Source organism: Capsicum annuum, chromosome 9 (genome assembly GCF_002878395.1).
Source record: "Capsicum annuum cultivar UCD-10X-F1 chromosome 9, UCD10Xv1.1, whole genome shotgun sequence".
In the NCBI taxonomy this organism is placed as follows: Eukaryota; Viridiplantae; Streptophyta; class Magnoliopsida; order Solanales; family Solanaceae; genus Capsicum; species Capsicum annuum.
This window is the reverse complement of record NC_061119.1, coordinates 133,538,578-133,563,492: the sequence shown is the minus strand read 5'-3', so window position 1 is coordinate 133,563,492 and position 24,915 is coordinate 133,538,578. Positions and strand designations below refer to the sequence as shown.

The window sequence follows — 24,915 nt, the reverse complement described above, 5'->3', positions numbered from 1 at the left end:
TTCGAAGTAAATGATTGGATGTTTTGTAAGGTGTCTCCTATGAAATAATTCATGAGATTTGGGAAGAAGGGGAAGCTCAGTCCTCGTAATGTTGTCCATATCAGATTTAAGAAAAATTGGGGGCATTGCTTATAAGTTGGACTTGTATATGAGTTTAGGTTCTATTCATCCCATGTTTCATGTGTCCATGCTGAAAAAGTGTGTGGGTGGTCCTTCCTTGATAGTGCCTGTTGAGGATGTTGGTGTTACGGATTCCTTGTCTTATGAGGAAGTCGTGATTGAGACATTGGATAGGCAGGTTCATAGATTGAGGATCATGGACGTCGCTTCAGTGAAGGTTCTTTGGAGAAACCAAAAGGAAGAAGAGGCTACATGGGAAGTGAAGAAAAATATGAAGGTTAAATACTGATTCTTGTTCCTTGGGTTGGATGAAAGTGCTTAAGGTATGGGTTTCGCATTCCTCTTATCATTTTTCGAGTATGTCATTTAATTTTGGTGTATTCTTGCTACTCGTTCTAAAAATGTCTTAACTCATCATTCGGGGATGAATAAAGGGATAATGTAAGACCGTTAAAATTTCCATTATTTTATTTTTGACCTTTTCGTGTCTGAAATATCAATTTTTTCACTTAAATTGTGCTTAGGGATGTTAAAAGGGTAATCTAGGAAGGTTTTAGAATTTTTAGAAAGGGTGTGAGGCAATTTTAAAACATTTAGGTAGTGAGCCTCCGTGTTTTCATCATGCCATGGATGTTACCCTCTACAATATTGGAGTGGTACAGAGGATAACCTCCGCGATATTGGCGTGCCACACCAAGGCATAATTTTCGTGCAATTTTGTTTTATTCACTTGGGATGAGGAGCTCTTGGGTCTTTTCACCCTTGTACGACCCTTAAACATAAAATAAGCTTATTTCTTCAGTTTTCAAAGATCAAATTACTCTCTTTCACTCTCAAACTCAAAACCCAAGAAAACTCAAGGGTTTCATAGAGAATTCATCATCCGGGCTCCAAGCTTCAAAATTTACTTTGAATTCTTATGTTTTTAAGGCATATATCTCTTTCCCGAACATTAATTTTACATTGAGACATTTATTTGATGGATTTTCATGTAATTTAAATTATGGGTTTGAAATTGGGTTAAGTGGTTTTGGTTGTTATTGGTTTAATTACTTATCCTGTGATTTGAATTAATTATTCATGCTTTAAATTGACGTTTTTGGGACTGAATTGATACTTTAATTGAATGATTGGAATGGGAAACATGGCTTTCCCCAAATTGGCTGAATTTTGGCTTGAAATTACATGAACCTCAACCTACTTTATAAATTTGATTTAAATTATGGAAAATTATATGGTTTAACTTATTTTTGAACTCAATGCACTGCATTAAAGGATAAATGGACATAAAATAGTTTTTACAAGCCTTGTTGGTCATGGTTTTGGATTAAAATGATGTTGGATGGCCTTGGTGACCATGGATTAGATTTTAATGGAACTTGGGGAGTCAATATAGTGGTGTGAATGGATTTGGCATGTGTGATTTAGCTTGCAATCGTATTGATATGACGATACCAAGTGGTTAATGCCTTAATGAATGACTCCCAATTTAATTATTCGAACTATGTGCTAAATGGTTTTTATTTGGTCTTAAAGTGGGTTTTGTAGCTCATCGTGAAAGGTGGAGGTTCCGGGGGGACCAATACTGAAAACCTCTTGCCGGCGTGGGGATCTTTATGATCGTGTGTATAGTTCATACATTATATATACATTTTGAAATGGTTGGAGCCTTGGTGGCTTTGGCCCTTCTTCAGATTTCTCTAGTTTTTGCGACTAACATGCACTGGGGTCCTTCCGGGGGGCGGACTCATATAGTCCGTGGGTTTTTTTAAGACAATTAGAGCTACACAGTCCAAGTTAATGATTTTGAATCTCATGCTTCAACCTTGTTTTCTATCCCGGCATCTTATATATATGTATATAAATGTATGCATTAGGGTTTTGACATATTTTTGGATATAGCATTATGCTATCATCTTTTCTGAGTTACATATTAGCGCTCACTCCGCTAACCGTCCAAGGAAGCTACATTATTTCACAATGTAGGGTCCGAAGACACTTCTTTTATTCCTATATAGCGTTAGATGGACTAGCACAATAGTCAAGTAGTTGTGAAGTGGTGAACCTCCATCCTTCGGAAGGTCTTAGAATTTTTGTATTTCTTTATCTTGACTCAGTACTTTTGGATTCTTTTGGTCATGGTCAGAGGCATGTCGCGACCTGTTTGGTATTCTGATTTTATAGGCTATTGTGGACAAATGTGGGTTAATTTGTCATTGTTTTGACTCTTAACTTCGTTAAGTCATTTATCCATCTTTTTATTATTGTTTATTGGCTTCCGTATTATTATCATTATTATTTTTCACTCATGAGGTCAGGCGATGGGGTAGTCTTTTGTTCATGGTGGACTTGGGATACCCATCATAGCCAAGCCCTGGTTTGGATCGGAACAGCTTATAAAGAGTAGAACAAAGAAACTTGAGAGTGGTTGAGACGAAAGTATGTGTGGTTGCGTATGTCTAAACTTGAGAGTGGCTGAGAGGAAAGTAAGTGTGGTTGCATATGTCTTCACTAATGAATTCTTGTATTTATAGTACTTGTAATGCTCCCTTGAATTTTCAAACAATCTCTGCAAATTTTCTTCTTGATCTTGAGCAACCAGAAAAGATTTTGCTTCGTAATAAATATTGATTGTTGTAGATTCTCCTTCTCCTCTTTACAAGGCAAGTTGTGATAGTTGCACCCCTTATGCTTGATTTTCTTCACTTCACAGTCTTGTACAAGTTTGATTATATTTCTTATATATATTGCAATAAAGGATCTCTTGTATCACATAATAAATATTTTTATCCTTAGACTGATAATGTAGAACTTCGTGATTAACACAGCAGATTTATTTCTCGAAATAATTCGTGTTGTCTCTTTCCAATCAATAATATTTTTGAATATTTTCTTTCTATTTGTGCATCAATAATATATCTTTCAGCATCTCAATTTTTATCTCTATAGAATATTTTCTTTTCAAAGAAACAAATATTCTTCCCAATAAATTCTCTATATTCTTTTTTTTGCTTGAACAAATATGAGCTTTTATTTTGGCAATCCAAGAGAATTTCAATATCCTTTCGGAAGCTAATTTGGAGATTTTATTGTCCACCGCTTCGGCGAATCTCCGAGGATATTCCAGCGACGTAGCCAGCGGCCTCTTTCCCATCGACCTTGTTCTGGTAAACACTTTTTAACACCAATATTGCCGGATCAGCAGCACGGAAGCGTCCCGGTGATATCCAAACTTTGGTTCTTTCGTAACTTTATATAGTTTGATTTCTTTATATTATTTTGCTCCTTGTCTTTTCCTTGGTGCCAGGCCATTAGTGTGCTCTATTTTTCTTACTGTTAGTTTTGTCCTTAGCTCGGTTTTGTTTTTTCTCCCTATTTGTGTTTAGTTTTGTTTCTTGATTATTTCTTCTAATTTGTGTGAGCCTTGTATTTCCTGCTGCTGCTTTGTTACTACCATTGTTTAGATTTTCTTATATTTTCTTATAGTAGTGGCTGTGGGTGTTGATGGTTGGATAGGGTCATGTCCGAGGGGGTTGGGGCGGGGGGCCGTTGTGGGGGTAGGGGAAGAGAAAAGGGCGGGGGTGAGAGGGTGGCCAAGGTTTGGCCTCAGGGGTGGTAGAGAAAGACGTGTGGATAGAGATGGTAGGCTGAAGGTTGGGTCTTGGAATATAGGGACTCTTCAGGGTAAGTCCATAGAGCTTGTGAAGATTCTTAGAAAGAGAAGGATTAATATTGTGTGTGTTCAAGAGACCAAGTGGGTAGGGTCTAAGGCTAGAGATATGGATAGTTACAAGCTTTGGTACTTTGGGAGCGAGAGGCGTAGGAATGCAGTTGGCATCTTAGTAGATGAAAAACTTAGAGGTCAGGTAGTAGAGGTAAAGAGGATCAGCGATAGGTTGATGACTATTAAGTTGGTCATTGAAGGGTTTACCCTGAACGTGTGTAGTGCTTATGCGCCGTAAGTGGGCTTGGATGGGGAGAAGAAGATGCAGTTTTGGGAGGCTTTGGATGAGGTGGTGAGAGGCGTGCCTAGCTCGGAGAAGATTGTTGTAGCAGGAGATTTCAATGGACACATCGAGGCGTTACCGGGAGGCTTTGGTGATGTGCATGGTGGTTTTGGTTTTGGGGAAAGAAATGAAGAGGGGGCTACTCTATTTGATTTTGCGAGGTCCTTTGGGCTGGTGGTGGTGAACTCGGGCTTCCCGAAGAAGGATGATCACCTGATCACCTTCCGAAGTGCGATAGCCAAGACCCAAATTAACTTTTTATTGCTTAAGAAAAGGGATAGGGTGTTGTGTAAGGACTGTAAGGTCATCCCGAGTGAGAATCTTTCGACCCAGCATAGGCTCTTGGTTAGGGATTTGGGTATAAGGAAGGATAGGAAGAGAAGGGGTGAGGAGTGTAGACCTAGAATTAAGTGGGGCGGCTTGATGCTAGTAAATGCGTGGGAGATAAGGGAGAAGTTGGCGGGAATGGGGGTGTGGGAGTGTAAGGGGGACGTGGATAGTATGTGGGATAGGGTGGCTAGGTGCATCAGGGAGAATGCTAGTGAGGTGTTGGGTGTTTCTAGGGGCCGGGCCGAGCATCATCGGGGGGATTGATGGTGGAATAAAGAGGTTAAGAAGAAAGTGGAGACCAAGAAAGGGGTGTATGCTAAGTTGGTTGAGAGTAAGGACGAAGAAGAGAAGCGGGTAAACAGGAAAGAGTATAAGTTAGCTAGGAAGGAGGCTAAGTTAGTAGTTACGGCGGTTACGACGGCAGCTTTTGAGAGCTTGTATGTGGGGTTACAGGAGAAAGGAGGGGAAAAAAGTTATTTAGACTTGCTAAGGCTAGGGAGAGGAAGGGTCGTGACCTCAACCAGGTGAAGTGTATTAAGGGGAAGGACGGTACAGTGTTGGTGGAGGTCGGCCACATTAAGAATAGATGGCAATCGTATTTTCATAAGCTCTTGAATGACGAAGGGGATAGAGCTATTGTGTTAGGAGAGCTGGAGCACTCAGAGGAGTGTCAGGGTTTTAGTTATTGTAGACTTTTTAAAGTAGAGGAGGTTAGAGAGGCTGTTCGCAGGATGCGAAGGGGTAGGGCGACGGGGCCTGATGAGATACTGGTGGATTTTTGGAAGTTTTTTGGCGAGGCTGGTTAAGGTGGTTGACTGTATTATTTAACAAAATTTTCAAGACGACAAAAATGCTCAAGGCTTGGAGGTGGAGTACTATGATCCCTCTTTATAAGAACAAGGGTCACATTCAGAGTTGCAATAACTATAGGGTTATTAAGTTATTGAGTCACTCTATGAAGATTTGGGAAAGAGTGATCGAGGTGAGGCTGAGACGGATAGTGTCTATTTCGGAGAACCAGTTTGGATTTATGCCTGGCCGCTCGACAACGAAGGCAATTCACCTGGTACGGAGGCTGGTGGAACAGTATAGGGAAAGGAAGAAGGACCTGCACATGGTGTTTATCGACTTGGAGAAGGCATACGACAAAGTCCTCATGGAGGTGCTTTGGAGATGCTTAGAGGTGAGTGAAGTCCCGGTGGCATATATCAGAGCAATTAAGGACATGTATGATGGAGCTAAAACTCAGGTGAGGACGGCGGAAGGAGACTCAGAGCATTTCACTGTCTTGACAGGATTGCATCAGGGATCTACTCTTAGTCCCTTTTTATTTGCTTTGGTGATGGATGTGTTGACGCGGCGTATTCAAATAGAGGTGCCTTGGTGTATGCTTTTTACAGATGATGTAGTTTTGATTGATGAGATGCGCCGGGGGAGGGGGTGTGAATGATAAATTAGAGGTGTGGAGACAAACTCTTAAGTCTAAAGGATTCAGGTTGAGTAAGAGCAAGACAGAGTATTTGGAATGCAAGTTTAATAACGTGAGGCTGGAGAATGAGGTGGTAGTGAAGTTGGAATCACAAGTGGTATGTAAGAGGGATAGTTTTAAGTATCTCGAGGCCGTGATTCAGGGTAACGGTAAGATTGATCAGGATGTCTCGCACCGTATGGGGCGGGATGGATGAAGTAGAAGCTCGCTTCGGGGGTGTTGTGTGATAAGAAGGTCCCGCCCAAGCTTAAAGGCAAATTCTACAGGGTGGCAATCCGTCCGGCCATGTTGTATGGAGCGGAGTGTTGGCCAGTTAAGAACTCCCTCATTCAAAAAATGAAGGTGGCGGAAATGCGGATGTTGCGTTGGATGTGTGGGCTGACTAGGGGGATAGAGTTCGGAATGAGACTATCAGGGAGAAGGTTGGTGTGACTCCAGTGGAGAATAAGATGCGAGAAGTCCGATTGAGATGGTTCGGACACGTGATGAGGAGGGGCATGGATGCCCCGGCTCGTAGGTGTGAGAGGCTAGCTTTGGATGGTTTTAGGCGGGGTAGGGGTAGGCCGAAGAAGTACTGGGGAGAGGTGATTAGGCGGGACATAGAGCAATTACAGCTCACTGAGGACATAACCCTAGATAGGAAGATCTGGAGGACGCGAATTAGGGCAGAAGGCTAGGGTCAGTTTGGGTCGCTAGTGTAGGGAATTACTTGGTAGGGGTATTATTCTTGTTATGATACCTTGTTTCATGCTTTATTACGAATCTGTTTACTTTTCTCTGTTTTCTATTACTTGTGGGTGTCGTATTTATGCTATGCCATCTTGTTCCATGCTTTACTATGTATTTGTGTAGTATTCCGTGTCTCGAGCCGGGGGTCTATCGAAAACAACCTTTCTACTTCTTTAGAGGTAGAGGTATGGACTGCGTACATCTTACCCTCCCCAGACCTCACTATGTGGGAATACACTGGGTTTTTTGTTGTTGTTGTTGTTTCCATTTTACCTTGGATCTTGATTTGGATGTAAACACATCCATCTTCTTGATTTTGAATTTTGATCACTAAGAATTTGGATCTTTTTGCGAACTTGAACTTCAGACATATCTTGATGTTCTATAACTATTGGGCCCTCCTTGAGTAACAAATTGATTTTGACTTTTTCCTTATGTAGAATATTTTCTTTCATAGGATTATAGCAGATATTCTTCACAATATCTTCTTTTTCATATTTGCTGAGATCTTCACTAATTTGTTCTTCATTAAGTAAATTTTGATTTGGACAAATCTTTTTCTTCTGTAATATCTTCTTTTTCACGTTGTTTAGATCTTCACCAAATCTTTCATCATCAAATAAATCTGTACAAAAATAAATTTATCACAAGTAAAGGTTCTTTTATTAAATTGTATTGATTTGTTATCATCAAAATTAGCAGGTGAACCTTGGGTCTAACAGTTTGTGCTTGTGCGGTTAAACTTATAGGTTGTTTGGCCAAACTTCTAAAATCAACTTATTTTAAAAACATTCTTAAAAAAGTACTTTTAGTGAGAAACATATATATAAAAGTTCTTTGTGTAGCAATTAGTGTTTGACAAAGTTTTCTAAAAGTACTTGTAAGTAATATTTTTCTTAAAAATGCATGTACTTTGGAGAATTTTTTTTTAACTTTCGAAAATCGATTTTTGCTCCTCTCACAAGCACTTAATCTCTCCCAAATAAGGAAGTTTAAGAAAAATGCACACCAAAGTTTGGTCAAAAAGGCTATTAATTTTCAATTTCCTTGAATTTACTGCGTTGGAAGTTATCACGCCTTTGTGTCAAATTTCAACGTAATTCGTTCATTTGGAAGAGAGATTTTTTCAGAAGAAGGTGTTCCATTTCTTTCTTTCTTTTTTCCCACCTCTTTCTCCAAGGGGCTATTGGAGAGTAGCAGGTGAAATGAAGAAGAACGAAGTTAGGAAAGAATTTCAATTTTTGTGGAACGAAGTAGTTAACAATATCTTACAGTAGCTTCATTCCTTGATTGAATGCATATACTGAATGTCAGACTTGGCTGAAGGATAGACAGGGTTACCTAGTATCCCGCCATCTTACAAGTCCTAATGGTGTGCTTGTGATAGCTAACTACATGTAGCATTTCTTCAGACGTGCTAAAGCACGTCATGTATAATGTAATAGTACATCTACAGGGGTTGTCTGTCACAACAGATTCTTTAGGAATATGCATAAAACTAAAGCTGTTAGGTGGTACACAGATAAACAACAAACATAAAACACAAAGTCGTATTGCCTTCTTACTAGTCATAGCACCAGTGTCTACAAGCTAAAGTTTATGTAGTCAAAAGACAAGCTAATTAATGTTAACGAGGTGTAATAGTAAGAGTAACACCACTAATAAGATCACCACCCGATACATTGGATGATGATGCAAATAGGTCTCCGCTTCTAGTATTAGAATATGAAGATGATGACGTAGTTTCAGTGAAACTAGCTTTATTATCCAAAGGATCGGCATCAGTATAGGGAATCATGCGGAGTATGGTTTCCAGCGTCCTAACCACCTCCAGCATCGAGGGTCTGTCTTCTGGTTTGTCCTGGCAACAGCTCAGGGCCAACGCCACGAACTTCTCTGCACATTCAGAGGGGTAAGATCCCATGCTGTTGTCCAAAATGGAGAACATTATTCCCGATTTACAAGCCATATTGACCTGTCATAGACAGCTAAAGTTTTCATTCCTATGCCTCTATTGCTAAAATGATAGACAAATAATCAAATATCCACTGTTTTGGTATTCCAATAAGTTTTCAGCCGACAGAAATACCTCACGGACAATGTTTTTTCCATGTGAGATAGGATGCATGCCGGTTAAGATCTCCAGAAATACAACACCAAGGCTGTAGACATCACTTTTGTCTGTCATTTTACGGGTCAAGAAATATTCAGGATCAAGGTAACCCTGTGTACATACAGCCAGAATCTTATAAGATAATCAGCCAGATCATTGCACAAATATTTCCTAAAAGATGGAAAATCTACTGCTGAATGAAGCATAGTCAGACTTACAGGTGTCCCCTTCACGATTGTTGACACATGATTTGGCAGAACACCATCATCATCCTGGACAGGTGCAAGCCGAGACAATCCAAAATCAGCAACTTTGGCAGTGAGTTTAGAGTCCAAAAGAATATTGCTGGCTTTGACATCCCTGTGGAATATGGGTGGATCAGCTTCAGTATGGAGGTAAAGGATGCCTTTAGATGCACCCAGTGCGATCCCCAACCTTGCTCCAAACTTCAAATTTTGCTTAGTTTTAGCTGTCAAATTAAGGAAATCACCTACTCAGATAGCAATAGAAAATATTCTCAACCACAATCAATCTAAGTTTACCACAGCCGCATAAAGAAACTAAGAACTTTTCTTGTTATGATAAGGAAAACGAAGATGGAATCTATGTTGTCTCTCACTATTGGACTTCCTGAGGTATCTTTCCATTATGCAAGTTTTAGATCAGTCACCACCTTGACATTGGTTTCCGTACGAACGCAATAAAATCCTGAAGCCTGTATTATCAGTTCACCATAGTACTAATGACACAACATGTGCATGGATCAGCTATAAATATTGAAACCCCTCCTTGGCTCTTCACTCCTAAACTAAAAGGAAGAAATGGACGATTAATCATACTAAAGCAGGAAACAACCCGGAAAAAACTACCTACCAGAAAGCCAGTCTCGCAAAGTTCCATTGGGCATGAACTCATAAACCAGCATCTGCAAATGTATCAACAGAAGACTGTAAGTTTCCAGAGAGTGAAGAACATAAGAAACGGATTTTACTTGTTGATAAACAAGTGGAACATAAGTTTGATAAATTAACCGAGAGATGTTGATGAAAGCAAAAAACTGCAGCTTTATTAAGAATTCTGACTTATTTATAAATTACAATCTTAACTGAAAAAGTAACCAACTCCTAAGGATAAGGATAAGGATTAAATAGAAACTAATTAACAGCTGACTAATATTAACTTCTAACAGATAATATAGAATTCAGACTGCTGCAGCTCTTATGCATTTTTCTAACACTCCTTGCTTTAAGAGCTGCAAATTCCAAGTTTTTTCCTGAGAAGTTGAAATTTGCTTCCCGGTAAAGACTTGGTGAAGATATCAGCCAGCTGCTCCTCAATTTTGCAATAGAGCAGAAACACATCACCAGTTTTTTGCACTTCCCTCAACAAAAAAAGCTTGATATTGAAGTGTTTTGTTTTGGCATGAAATACAGGATTGTGAGAAATTGCTATCGCAGATTGGTTGTCTCCAAATACTTCAGTTCCTTTTGTTTGATTCATATGCAGATCAATAAATATTTTCCTCAACCACAGAGCTTGATTCACTACTGCAGCCACAAATTCTGCCTCTGCAGTGGATTGAGCCACAATATCCTGCTTCTTTGAGCACCACGAAAATATTCCTGAGCCAAGACTAAAGCAATATTCAGATGTGCTCTTCATGTCATCCACTGATCCAGCCCAATCACTATCAGAAAAATCCAAGTAGTTTCAGATTTGGATTTTTCTGAAACTTGACACCATAATTAATGGTTCCTTTGATGTATCCGATTACTCTTTTTGCTGCTTTTAGATGCAGCTCACTAGCCCAATGCATGAACCTCAATAAAATGCTTACAGCATACAAAATATCAAGTCTTGTAGCTGTGAGATACATCAATCAGCCGACTAAGCCTCTGAAGTACGTTTCCTCCACTTTCTCTGCTCCATCATTCTTGCTTAGTTTCTCTTTTTGGATCATAGGAGTACTCATCTCCTTGCAATCTTCCATGTTGAACTTCTTGAGAATTTCCTTAGCGTATTTCTTCTGGCAAATGAAAACTTCATTCTGTCCCTGTTTGATTTCCATTCCAAGAAAATAGGACATTAGACCAAGATCATTCATCTCGAAGGCTTGCATCATTTCTTGCTTGAAATCCTCAATATGCTTTGTATTGCTCCATGTAACTAGTACATCATCCACATATATAGACACAACAAGAATAGTAATGCCATTATGTTTAACATAAAGAGTAGATTCTGATACTCTTTTCAAAGCCTAACCCAAGCAAATGATCATCTATTCGACCATACCAGACCCTTGGTGCCTGTTTAAGTCCATAAAGAGTCTTTCTTAGCCTGTAAACTTTGTCCTCCTTTCCTTTTGCCACAAAGCCTTCGGGTTGCTCAACATACATTTCTTCCTGGAGAAAACCATTAAGAAATGTAGATTTGACATCCATCTGATACACTTTCCATCACAATTATGCAACAAGAGCAAGAAGTAACCTGATCGTGTCAAGCCTAGCCACTGGTGCGAATGTATCAAAATAATCCACACCAAAAATTTGAGCATATCCCTTAACAACAAGTTTTGCTTTATGCTTGTTGACTAAACCATCGACATTTAACTTTGTTCTGAAAACCCATTTCAACCCAATTACTTTTCTGTCTTCAGGTTGATCAACAAGCTCCCAAGTCATGTTCTTCATAATCATAAACAACTCCTCTTTCATTGCAGCCACCCAATTTTCATCATTCTTGACTTCAATGTATACATTAGGTTCACATACTGCCACACTACATCTCTGAGTCGAGTATCTTTACCTGGTGAATGATCCACCATTTCATCTTGCGATGAGAGTGATATTTGTTTTTCAGGAACTTTGGCAGGAAACTTTTCTGCTGAGTCCGAAGAGTTTAGCACAGATTTCTTTGAGTCTTCCCAACACCATTCTTCATTCTCCAAAAAATACACATCTATACTGAAGATTATATTTTCAGTTTGCGGTTGGAAGACTTTATATGCCTTTGAAACTGCACTTTATCCAATAAAAATGCCTGGAACAAATTTCTTATCTAGCTTGTCTCGTTTAACCTGAGGAACATAAAAAAAACAGAGACAGCCAAACACTTTAAGAAAGTTTAATGATGGTTTGAACCCATACCAAGCTTCAAAAGCAGTTCGATCTTTCACCGCCTTTGTGGGAAGCTTATTTTGGAGAAAACCTGATGTATTTGCAGCTTCTGGCCAAAATTTCTTTGGCAAGTTCTTCTCGTGCAACATGCATCTGGTCATCTCCATTATGTATTTGTTCCTTCTTTCACTTACTCTATTTTGTTTGGAGTATATAGAGTAGTAAGTTGATGATGAATCCCTGCTTCCTAACATAAAATGTTGAATTGTTGAGAAGTGTATTCCTTTCCATTATCTGTTCGTACAGACTGAATTTTACAATTAGCTGCATTTTCTACCTTTGCTTTGAACTTCCGAAAGACATTAGCAGCCTCTGACTTATGCTTAAGAAAGTAAATCCAGCACATGCGAGTTAAATCATCAACAAAAATGATATAGTAAAGACTACCTTTTAGTGAGGGAGTTCCTTTGAGGTCCTGCTATATCAGTAAGAATTAGTTACAATTTCTTTGAGGCTCTCCAAGTTGTCTTTGGAAATGGAAGTCTGCTTTGTTTCCCATATGGACACGCAAGGCAATTTGAAGAATTCACTTCTAAAACAGATAAGTCCTCGACTATTTTTACTTTTTGCATTTTAAGCAACCCTTCATAGTGATAATGTCTGAGTCTTTTGTGTCATACTTCTGCAACATTTTCTTTGACTGAAAAAACCACATGCTCCTCCTCAAATAGATCTAATGAGAAACTTTTACCTCTCATTCTTACTTTAAACATTTCTCGATCTGATGCATCCTTGATCAAGCAATGTTTATATTCAAAATTTAATTTGAAACCGTTTTCCATCAATTGACCAACACTAAGCAAGTTCTAATCTATTTCAGGTACATAAAGCACTTCAAAAATTGTTTTTATACCTGACTGGCTTGGAATAGCAACCGTCCCTTTTCCTTTTACAGGAATATATTCACTGTTACCTATTCTGACTTTAGTAATGGTCGTAGGCTTCAATTCCTTGAAAAGATGTTTGTCGTTTGTCATGTGATTAGTGCATCCACTATTAATCAACCAACACTCACTTGATGATTTACTTGAAAAACATGTAGCAACAAAGAGTTGATCTTCCTCTTCTCCATCAACAATCTGAGCATCTGCTACTTGTTGCTGATTGTTGTTCTTGCAAATGACAACTTCATGCCCAAGTTGATTGCATTTACTACGCTTAGCATCAGGCATTCTCCAACACTTGTATGGTGGATGACCTTTCTTGTTACAATGCTTACATGGAGGAAAACTTCTCTTTGTGTTTCCAGTTTTTCCTTTGGCAGTGCCTGTTGGAGCACTTTCACCATTCTTCTTGTTCTTCTTCTTTTAATTTTTGCCTTCATCTTGAGGCTTGGCAAACAATGCTCCATCGGTATTTCCTTTTATCTCTCGTGACCTTTCATTGTTCTTGAGCCTGCAAAGCATTCAACAACTCCGCCAAGGTCATCTTGGACAGATCCTTGGTGTTTTCCAAAGTAATTATGGTTGCTTCAAATCTTTCCGACACAGTTACCAGAATTTTTTCAACAATATGAGAATCATTAAACACAGAACCAAGAAACCTTACCCTATTTGCTATGTTCAGGAGCCTTTCAGAGTAATCTTTTATGATTTCGATTTTTTTCGTCTTCTGCATCTCGAAATCTATTATAAAATTCAGAACTAGCATACCTCTGATCCTTTCATCCCCTTCATATTCTGACTTGAGATAATCCCATATGTCTTTGGCTGACTTTAGAGACATAATTCGAGTGAAAATTGAAGATACTACTGAAAATAGACATGTTTTTGCCTTTGATTTTCTAGTTTTCCTGTCTTTATGGTTCTTGATCTGGGCCATAGTTGGATTGTTAGGCAACGAAGGAATTTCATAATCCTCTTCAACTGCCTCCCACATATCCATGGCATCTAGATAATTTTTTTTTTATTTAATTTGGTATTTTATTAATAATTAACAAACAATAATGGACCAACCCATTATACAATTAAACATTGTAATCCTATTTATCTGATCCGGCCCAACCCGGATCCAATAACAACAAATATAATCAGTAGGTTTCCAAAAATGATAACTTTCCTAATCCCTATCTCATTCACGCCGCCTTTCAACATATTCCTTCCTTTCTTCAACGTTGGCTTCTTTCAATTGTTACTCTGGAGAATCGATCTTGTACCGCCTTCTTGTCGAAGCTTCTCCTTCAGATTCAGCTTCCAACAGTGAGTATTTCCTCCCTTACTTTGTTGTCTCAACTTCGTATAACTTGAATATTGATGCTGCTTCTTTTGTATCTGATTTCTCCGATTTATGAGACTCTGAAGGGCATTTTGAGCATCTCTGCTGGCTCTATTCAACTGGGTTAAGCTGCTACTTCCAAGTATGACTCTTCTCATTGCCTTTTTGTTCCATTTAAGAATTTTCCAATGCTTGCCTTAGTGCTTTCTGCTTGTGATGCTCAGATCTAGACAAGATGATGATAAGGGATGCTTGGACCACGAAGAATCTGGTATCTGCTTTACAATTAGGTTTATGCAGCTGAAATCTCCCCCTAGATCCTACCATGAAGCTAAGAATCTATTTTGTTGGCTGAAGTAGTTTAGAGTAGTTAAAGCATGCTTTGTTTTTGCTGTGTTCATGACTACATAGCCTAACTTCCCAATTGCCCTCTATCCCTTTAGTGGTGTGATTCTCAAATAGGGGCACTGCTATTTATCACTATTAAGAATAGTTTTTCCTTTCTTCTGAAGTTGTTGAAAACTGGTGATAGAGATTGCTCCTGACTCTATTGCTAGATTAGCAAGATAATCAGCTAACTGATTTCCTTTCCAGTAAATGTGCTTATATATTACTTGTTTATCTTGCAAATACTGCTCTATCTCCTTTACTATGCTTACAATGTTCCATGGACACTTCCAATTTCCTGATAATACCTTCTGCATAACTAGAGAGTTCATCTGAATAATTACCTCATCATATTGTGTCTGGTTACAATGCTTAGCTGCATGCAGAATTGCATTTGCTTCTGCCTACATACTATTTGCATATTGTTATGGTTCTGCGTTAGCATATAGCACATCACCATTCCCACCCCTTAGACAAAAAGCATATGAACTGCCTCCCTCTTCACTTCTGACTGCCCCATCAGTATAATATTTCACCCAGCCATCTTCAGGCATCTCCCACATCACTTTTGTCACCTTGATCTTGCTTTTAGACTTAGCTAGCTCCTGTACAATTTGAGGCCATTTAGTAGAGAAAACTCTTGTAGGTTGTCTGACCATTAATAAAAGCCTCAAATTTCTTGTTATGTTGTGAATGAGTCTCAAATCTGTAGTGCTCTTGTTCCCACGCTTCTTTCTGTTTCTTCTTCTCCAGAGTTCCCATAGAATAATGCTAGGAAGAGCATGATAATAAGATTGTTCTTTCATCTTCACCTCAGCCTCCCACCACTTCAAAATAGTACCCCTTAGAGTCAAGTTTTGAATACATATACTTGCAAAAGAAGAAAAGTAGAACCAAGTCTTGTTAGCATAAGGTGACCTTCTGAAAACATGTGCAAGTGTCTCCACTGCAGGTTCTTCACAACACCAACATTTAGAAGGTCCCTGCATCCCCCATCTTCTAGCATTATCGCATCCCCCATCTTCTAGCATTATCATCAACTAGTATTTTCCTCTTCCATAACCTTCACATAAAGAAGCATATTTTGAAAGGTAAACCAACAACAACAACAAACCCAGTATATTCCCACATAGTGGGGTCTGGGGAGGGTAGAGTGTACACAGTCCATACCACTACCACTAAAGAGGTCGAGAGGTTGTTTCCGATAGACCCCGGGCTCAAGACAAAAGACAGTATGAAAGAGCAACAAAAGCATAGAACAGGATAAAATAACATATGTACGACATCCACAAACATATTGTACATTGCCAAACACGGGACACCAAGTTCAACCTAAATACTGACTGCGACTCATTCACACCCTTAGCCCTCTATCCTAATGCTATTCCTCCATAACTTCCTATCTAGGGTCATGTCCTCAGTCAGCTGTAACTGCTCCAAGTCACGCTTAATCACTTCTCTTCAGCATTTCTTCGGTCTACCCCTACCCCGCTTGAAACCTTCCAAGGCCAACCTCTCACATCTACGAACTGGGGCATTCGCGCCCCTCCTCATCACATGACCAAACCACCTCAACCTCACTTCCAGCATCTTATCCTCTACTGACACTACTCCCATCTTTTCCTGAATAATTTCATTCCTAACTCTGTCAGCCCTCGAGAATCCACACATCCAACGCAACATCCTCATTTCCGCCACCTTCAACTTTTGGATATGAAAATTCTTAACCGGTCAACACTCCGCTCCATACAGCATAGCAGGTCGGACTGCAATTCTATAGAATTTGCCTTTCAACTTGGGGGGCACCTTCTTATCGCATAAAATTCCCGAAGCGAGCCTCCATTTCATCCAACCTGCCCCAATACGGTGAGAGACATCCCCATCTATCTCTCCATTCCCCTGAATCGTAGACCCGAGATACTTAAAACTATCCTTCTTGCAAACCGCCTGAGAATCCAACTTCACTATCACCTACTCTTGCCTCGATTAACTAAACTTGCACTCCAAGTACTCCGTCTTGATCCTACTCAACCGAAAACCTTTAGATTCCAAGGTTTGTCTCCAAACCATTCAGCTTATCGTTAACCCCTTGTCGCGACTCCTCAATCAAAACAATATCATCCGCGAAAAGCATACACCAAGGCACCTCGCCTTGAATATTCCGCGTCAACACATCCATCACCAAAGCAAATAAAAACGGACTTGGAGTCAATCCCTAGTGCAACCCTATCAAGACTAGAAAATGCTCAGAATCTCCTCTCACTGTCCTTACCCGAGTCTTCGCCCCCTCATACATGTCCTTAATCGCTCTAATGTATGCCACCGGGAGCCCTCTCGCCTCCAAGCATCTCCAAAAAACCTCCCTAGGGACCTTGTCATACGTCTTTTCCAAGTCAATAAACACCATGTGAAGATCCCTCTTTCTCTCTCTATACTACTCTACCAGTCTCCGCACTAGGTGAATTGCCTCAACCGTGGAGCGACCAGGCATAAAACCAAATTGATTCTCTGAAATAGACACAATCTTCCTCAACCTCCGCTCCACCACGCTCTCCCAAATCTTCATCGTGTGACTCAACAACTTAATACCCCGGTAATTGTTGCAACTCTGAATGTCACCTTTGTTCTTATACAAAGAAATCATCGTGCTCCATCTCCATGCCTCGAGCATCTTTGCTGACTTGAAAATATTATTAAATAAGTCAGTTAGCCACCTCAAACCAGTCCGGCCAGAGAAATTCCAAAAATCCACAGGAATCTCATCGGGCCCCATCGCCCTGTCCCTTCACATCTTGCGAATAGCCTCACTGACCTCCTCTACCTTAAAACGCCGACAAAAGCCAAAGTCGCGACACTTTCCGAACTGCTTTAACTCCCCTAACACGACACCTTTGTTCCCCTCATCATTCAAGAGTCTATGGAAATACGACTGTCATCTTTTCTTAATGAGGACGTCTTCCACCAAAACTCTGTCATCCTCCCCCTTAATGCACTTTACTTGGTCCAGATCCCGATCCTTCCGCTCCCTAACCTTGGCAAGCCTAAACAACCTCTTCTCCCCGCCCTTCTCCTCTAACCCCTTATACAAACTCTCAAAAGTTGCTGTCTTAGCAGCCGTAACTGCTAACTTAGCCTCCTTCTTAGCTAACTTGTACTCCTCCTTACTCGCCCGCTTCTTCTCTTCATCCTTACTCTCAACCAACTTAACATAAGTCGCCTTCTTCGTCTCCACCTTCTTCTTAACAGCTTCATTCCACCACCAATCCCCCCGATACCGGCCAGACCCACCTCTCGAAACATCCAACACCTCTCTAGCAGACTCCCTGATGCAACTAGCAGCCCTATCCCACATACTTTCTACGTCCCCCTACTATCCCATACCCCCATACCCTCCAACTTCGCCCCTATCTCCAAAGCACTACCCGGAGTCAGACTGCCCCACCTAACTCTAGGTCGACCCTTCCCACCCCGCCTCAACTTGCCCTTCTTAATAACCAAGTCCATCACCAGGAGTCTATGCTGGGTCGCAAAATTCTCACTCGGGATAACCTTACAATCCTTACACAAAGTTCTATCCCCCTTCCTAAGCAGCAAAAAGTTAATCTGGGTCTTGGCTAACCTACTACGGAAAGTAACTAGATGCTCTTCTTCGGAAAGTTGGAATTCACTACCACCAACCCAAAGGCCCTCGCAAACTCCAAATATACTTATGAATGTTGCTCATGTGACCCTTGTTCCTGATATACTGCCAAGCACTCTTCACTTTGAAATCTCCCTTTGTATCCATAGTCCACATTGGAATATCCTGACTTTCTCCTGTAGGTGGTTGAACTTTAGTAAGAATATGCTCAGCAATTTCTGGTGTAACATATTTTTAACTAACTGTTTTTATCCCATATACCTTCTCTTGTGATATCTTTGACTTGTTGGTACTACATATTCTCCTCCCAATTTGCTTTCATTAAGGAGACTAAATCACCATATCCAGTCCAATTATCTAGCCATAAATTAGAATTGCCTTCCTTCAATTGCCATACTATCAAATGCTCCACCAAATCTCTAGCAATTAGCATCTTCTTCCATACCTGTGAACCCCCTGATCCAGTTTTCCATACCAGCAGTGTTGGATGCTCCTTTCTGCAATATTTATTGAACATATACTCCTTCCAAATGGATTTTGTTGTCCTAAAGGTCCACCACAGTTTACAGAATAATGCCATAAAAACATTAGACAATCTTCTAGAACCCAACCCTCCTTCCTCTTGTGGTAGACACACATCCTGCCACTTCACCCAATGCTTACCCTTTTCTCCAATTTTACTACTACAAAAAAATTGAGCAAGAATCTTTTGTATAGAATTCAGTACATTTAGAAGTGAATTCATCACTAATAAACAGTGAATAGGAACACACTGCAACACATGCTTAATCAACACTGCTCTACCTCCAACACATGCTTAATCAACACTGCTTTACCTCCATATGAAAGAAGCTTTCCTTTCCAATTCTGAACCTTATTTGCTATCCTATTCACTAGCTGCTAATAATATTCTTTTTTCTTCCTCATATAAAAAATAGGACAACCAAGATATGTGAAAGGAAAATCTTTCCTCAATATGCCTGTAGCAACTTCTGCTATTATTCTCACTCCATTAGAAACCCCTTTGTGCAAATATATTGCACTTGTCTTTGTTGATCTTCTGACCAGATACTACTTCATATTTGTCCAAAGTATTAGACACCAACTGCAATGTTCTCACTTCAGCTTTGCATAATATGATCATATCATCTGCAAAAGCTAAGTGATTCAATTTAGGACTTCCTCTTGGCATACCAAACAGCTTAAAATCCTTTTCCTGCATTACTTTCTAGAGATTCCTAGACAGAACCTCTGTTGCAATAATGAATAAAGTAGGTGACAAAGGATCACCCTGCTTCAACCCCCTAGAAGATTTGAAAAATCCTTTTGGTTGCCCATTCAAGAGAATTGAATACCAATTGTTCTCTAACAATCTATACACCATGTCTATAAGACTTTCAGAGAATCACATTTTCCTCAATACCTTGGTAAGAAATAGTCATTCCACCCTATCATATGCCTTCATCATATCAAGTTTCATGACCATATTAGGAAGTTTACCCTCTTTTTTCATTTCTGAGACTATTTCCTGCACCACTAAAACATTCTCAGCTATGCTTCTTCCCTGAATAAAACCTGCTTGTTCTGGAGAAATCAACTGTGGTAATAAGCCTTTAATCCTCTCATAAATAATTCTTAAAAAGATTTTATTCACAAAATTATTGAGTGATATAGGCCTCATATCTGAAAATGTATTCACTACTAACTTTTTTGGAAGTAATACCAAATTAGTATGAGTAATGAATCTACGAAGCTGGAAACCACAAAAGAAAGCAATTACCATTTTGTGAATATCCTGCTTTATAATTTCCCAAGCATCCTGATAAAAAGCTCTAGTAATGCCATTAGGTCCCCCTGCACTATTCCTGTTTAATCCCATTACTGCATCTTTTACTTCATCTTCATTAGGAATCCTCAAAATCTTCTTATTCTGTTGTTCAGTTGCTAGATTTGGAACTTCATCTAACATAGAAAAATCCTCTGCATCTTCCTGTTTAGTAAACTGATTCTGAAAAAAATTAATAGCTGAATCAGCATCTCTTGTTCTTCTTCCATCCACTCACCCTGCTCGTTCTGAATTCTTCTGATTCTTAATCTACTCCTTCTTCCTTTAAAAATTGTATGGAAAAAATCTGTGTTCCTTTCTCCATTTTTAAACCATTCATAACCTGCTTTCTGTCTCCAAAAATCTTTTTACCTCTTTAATTGCAAGTTTAGTTTAGCTTGAGCCTTATTCAAATTTGCTCTGTTTACTCCACTAGGATTTTCCTCAAATTGCTTCTCTTTAACTTTGATAATATCTTCCAGTGTTGCTATTTCCTGAAATATATTACCAAAAGTTTCTTTACTCCACCTTGACAAAGCTGTTTTTGTTTTCTTCAGCTTATGTTGAAACACAATGAAAGGATTCCCTTCTATCTCTGCTGTCCAATTTTGTTTGATCACTTCCAAACATGATTCTTCCTTCAACCACCAATTCAAAAACCTGAATGATCTGATTATCTGTTCTCTTTCAGTTCTGAATTGAATTAGGATCGGGGAACAATCTGATCCACTTCTAGGTAAATGCTCCACATCCAAAGTCTGAAATAAACGCTGCAACCTATTATTGTACAAAACTCCATCCAATCTTTTAAATATGCAAGCTTCATCAATTATCCCATTCCACCAAATATATTTGTTTCCTTTAAATTGAGGATCATCCAGGTTACACAAATTAATACACTGATTAAAATCCTGTGTTTCATTGAATGTAACTGGTAACCCCCCCCCCCCCCCCCCCCCCCCCCCCCAATTTTTCTTCTTCTTCTTATGACATTGAAGTCTCCCCCTATTATCCATGGCTGTTGAAAAGCATCTGCCATATCTAGTAATGATTCCCATAATTCTTGCCTTTCTGTTAAGCTACATTTGGCATATACTAATGTTACAATTAAAGAAACATCAGCATCATGATTTTGTAACTTCAATGATAATTATTGCTCCTCATCCTTCACTACGCTATATTCCACATTTTCATCCATGAAAGCCCATATCTTACCATTAACATTTACTACTACATGCCTCATCCCTAATCTTCTTCTGTACTTCTCTATTTTCTACTTATCTTGAAAAGGTTCCATAATCCCTACAACATAGAAAGGATGTCTTCTCTGCATTGTGATTAATCTGGTAAAGGCCTGCTGTGTATTAACAGACCTTATATTCCATATTAATGCATTCATGGTTTAATCTTAGCAGTATGACTCCTTGTACAAATTGTAGCTGAGGTTGCACTACTCCCTTTATTCTTCTTTGTTTGTTTTCCCTGCTTGCTATTCAAAACCTCCATTTGCATTGGTGATAAATCTACATCTTGAGCTATTTGAGTGATATTATCATCCAAATTATTTCCATCCATGTTTTTTTTCTTTTCATTGCAGCTCTCCAGTAGCTTATCTGATTGAATAGCTAAAGGAGAAATCCCTTCCAACACCATCAGCTCATTTGTTTCTCTATGCCACAACTGCATTTGCTTCTCTTCTTCATCCTTCTTCAATCCTTCAGTGGTACCTTCCTCCTATTCCTCTATTCTTTTTTTAACATTCTCATCTGCTGGACATCCCCTTGCTGATTCTTTTTTTCCTTGTCATTATTATTATTTGTTGGCTTCCCTTCTTCCACTTCTTGAATATTACTCTTTCCAAAACTTTTGTTAACCCAATCCTTAGTACTGAGTTCTTCTACTTCTGCTTGGACTTCCCTCTGTTCTTCTGTGTCTGCATTTTCTGGGTCAGTCAGTTCTTCTTATCCTTCTTTGTCCTTTAAAGCATTAAAAGAATTGGACACTGGAAGGTCCTCATCGTTATTTTCATTTACCTCTCCTAGAATACGACCAGACCTGTCCTTCCTGTATCTATTCTTCCTTGTAAGCCACTGAAAATTGTTATTGTTTCCTCTTCTTATGTTACTCTGATGCTGAGGTTGCTGATTCTTTTGTTAACCAGATTCCTTATTCACAGTGTTTTCTTCTGTACCTTTACTCTCCTCCTTCATTTTTTCATATAATTCCGGATGAATTTTCCAACAACTTCCCTCACATGCCCTTGTAAACAACAATCTTGACAATACTTAGGCATATAATCATACTGAATTTGTATCCATTTAGACTTTATTTCCCTAGTAAGATCATTCTCGTCATTTATTCTTATCCTTCGTGGTAATGTTGCAAGTAAATCCACCTCCACTTTAACTCTTGCACAACTAGGCCTAGTATGATTTTTAGTTGCCATGTCTACTGTGAGAGGCCTCCCTACTGCTGCGCTATTGAAAAGATTGCATCTTTTGCAAAAAATTTTGGAGGAAGATCTGGCATTACTATGGGTTTCGGGGAACCCTAATACTAGAATTATCCACTATTTTTGGCTTCAACAGATCTGCAAACTTAGGATTATTATTCATTTTTTGCTGCTCGTTTATTGTCCCCTCTATACTACACTTACTACTGTCGTCCGGTGGGAATTTCCCACCGGCTAAAGTGGCCATATTGGCGGGAAAACTATGGCTTTTATGGTTGTCGACTGCTAGGGTTTTTTGGGCTTTTTATCATGGCATCTAGATAAGTTTCCATCCTTACAGCCCAAATCTGATAGTTTTCACCATTAAAAACAGGTGGTGCCATTGTTGAAAAACTTGATTCTGCTTTCATGCTTCATAAACTTGCCTTGTTTCAATTCTGACTTTGATGAAACACCCACAGATCCCTCAAGAAATAAGTTCTTTGATACCAATTGAAAGTTTCCAGAGAGTGAAGAACATAAGAAACATCAACAAGTGGAACATAAGTTTGATAAATTAACAAAGAGATGTTGATGAAAGCAAAAAACTGCATCTTTATTAAGAATTCTGACTTATTTATAAATTACAATCCTAACCGAAAAAGTAACCAACTCCTAAGGATAAGGATAAAGATTAATAGAAACTAACTAGATGTTGACTAATATTAACTTCTAACAGATAACATAGAATTCAGACTGTTGCAGCTCTTATGCATTTTTCTAACAAAGACTCATAATTTCTCGACTGTATCACTTTGTGTCTTAAAAAGAATACTACAACAGCTAATGAAAGCATTCAGTCTGCTCATTAGCAACTGAAGTGAGAAAGAATACAAGAAGGTTTATGATGCTACACTAAAGAAATACGACTCGCTATAATTAGCATGATGAATGTGTGGATTATTAATGACTAAAACAGTTGAAGTTGAAAAGATTTTCAGGCTTTATCATACCTGCTCTCCTTCCTCGTCACAGTACCCAAGCAACACAACTAGATTACGGTGATGTAACCTTGATAATAGTTCTATTTCGGTCAAGAATTCGTTTTGCCCCTGCAGGGATCCTTCTTTTGCTCGCTTGATTGCAACAATTGTTTTGTCAGCTAAAATTCCCCTAAAAACAGAACCATATCCGCCTTCACCAACTTGAGTCGAGGTATCAAAGTTATTGGTGGCTGAGGCCATTTCTCTGAAGGTGAAACTTTTAACACCATCTACTTTTATAGAGAGGCTTGAAGCTGCAAACAAAAACACATACTACAGAAAAAATTGAAAACAGCAGACTTGATAAAGTAAAATTATAGCTAAACTAATAAGAGAACTTACACAAACGTTTTCTTGAAAAGATGCTTTGATACTTAGCATGTCGTCTTGTGATTAATATAGTGGCAATTGTGGAAACAAAGGCAGCAAAAGCACCTGCTGCTACAATGCAAGCTATCAGAACACCTTTGCTTTCCTTTTTATGTTGGATTTCAGGATTCACTGCAGCAATGCGAAGATCATATGAGAAATATAGATCTAGTAAAGGAAATAAAGCAATTGAGACATTATATGGATTTCCTGGAATGATGTCAGCTATAACATTGTGGCAACTAAAAGAAGTAAAACTAACAACACAAGAAAAGGTATAAAAAACAAATGGTGGGGTTAATGTGCAACTATTTTAGAAGTCCATTTACAAGTCATTCAAAATCAGGAACTAACTTCTGTGGAGTCTCACATTGGTGGGACAAGGGTTATTTGGTTTCCTTATATGGCCTTTGGACAATCCTCCACTCACGAGATAAATTTTAGAGAGTTAGGTCCAAGGTCCATTCTTTTATCATGGTATCAGAGGGGGATCCATCTCAATTATCACTTTTGATGTTGGACCCCATATTAAATCGCCCACACACCGAATGTACAGTCTTGGGCATGTGCAGGAGGGGGGTGGGGGATTGTGTGGTATGGTGTGGTGTGAAGCATCCTTCATTGGCCCTTTAAGGGATGTGTGGTTTCTTTAATATGGTTTGGGTGATTCTCATATCTTGAGCTGGCTTTGGGAGTTGAATTAGGTCCAAGATCTATTTTCTCGTATATGGTTAACAGGACAATGATAAGTCAATCGATTGCACTTCGAAAAGGTACACGATCGACTCGTAACACTAACCTCCATTATACATTTTCAAGTAATCACTATCTATCATCACCCAATTATGTCTTTGTTTTATTTTTTTTTTTTGTGGGTGTGTGGGGGGGGGGGGGGGGGGGGGGGTCTATAGTGTGATGTGAAGCAGCCTTCATCGGCCCTTTAAGGGATGTGTGGTTTCTTTAATATGCTTTGGACAATCCTCACATCTTGACCTAGCTTTGGGGTTGAGTTAGGTCCAAGATTCATTTTCTGGAGTATGGT

At 39.2% G+C, this 24,915-nt stretch overlaps 1 protein-coding gene across 7 annotated transcripts in view; it reads right to left on the bottom strand.

Annotated features, from left to right (window-relative positions):
• Positions 1-8,200: 8,200 nt before the first annotated feature.
• LOC107842404 (probable LRR receptor-like serine/threonine-protein kinase At1g06840) overlaps positions 8,201-24,915 on the bottom strand; it is a 31,900-nt gene continuing 15,185 nt past the window's right edge. For 6 of the 7 annotated variants that reach the window (XM_047396990.1, XM_016686234.2, XM_047396991.1 and 3 more), the window contains 6 exons: positions 23,847-24,005; positions 23,475-23,758; positions 9,662-9,713; positions 9,007-9,257; positions 8,765-8,899; positions 8,201-8,650 (listed from right to left, as the gene is read on the bottom strand). In XM_047396990.1, coding sequence (XP_047252946.1) covers positions 8,303-8,650; positions 8,765-8,899; positions 9,007-9,257; positions 9,662-9,713; positions 23,475-23,758; positions 23,847-24,005 — 1,229 coding nt within the window. In that variant the 3' untranslated portion in view covers positions 8,201-8,302. The remainder of the gene's footprint in view (positions 8,651-8,764; positions 8,900-9,006; positions 9,258-9,661; positions 9,714-23,474; positions 23,759-23,846; positions 24,006-24,915) is intronic. The other variant, XM_016686237.2, reaches the window with a different exon arrangement.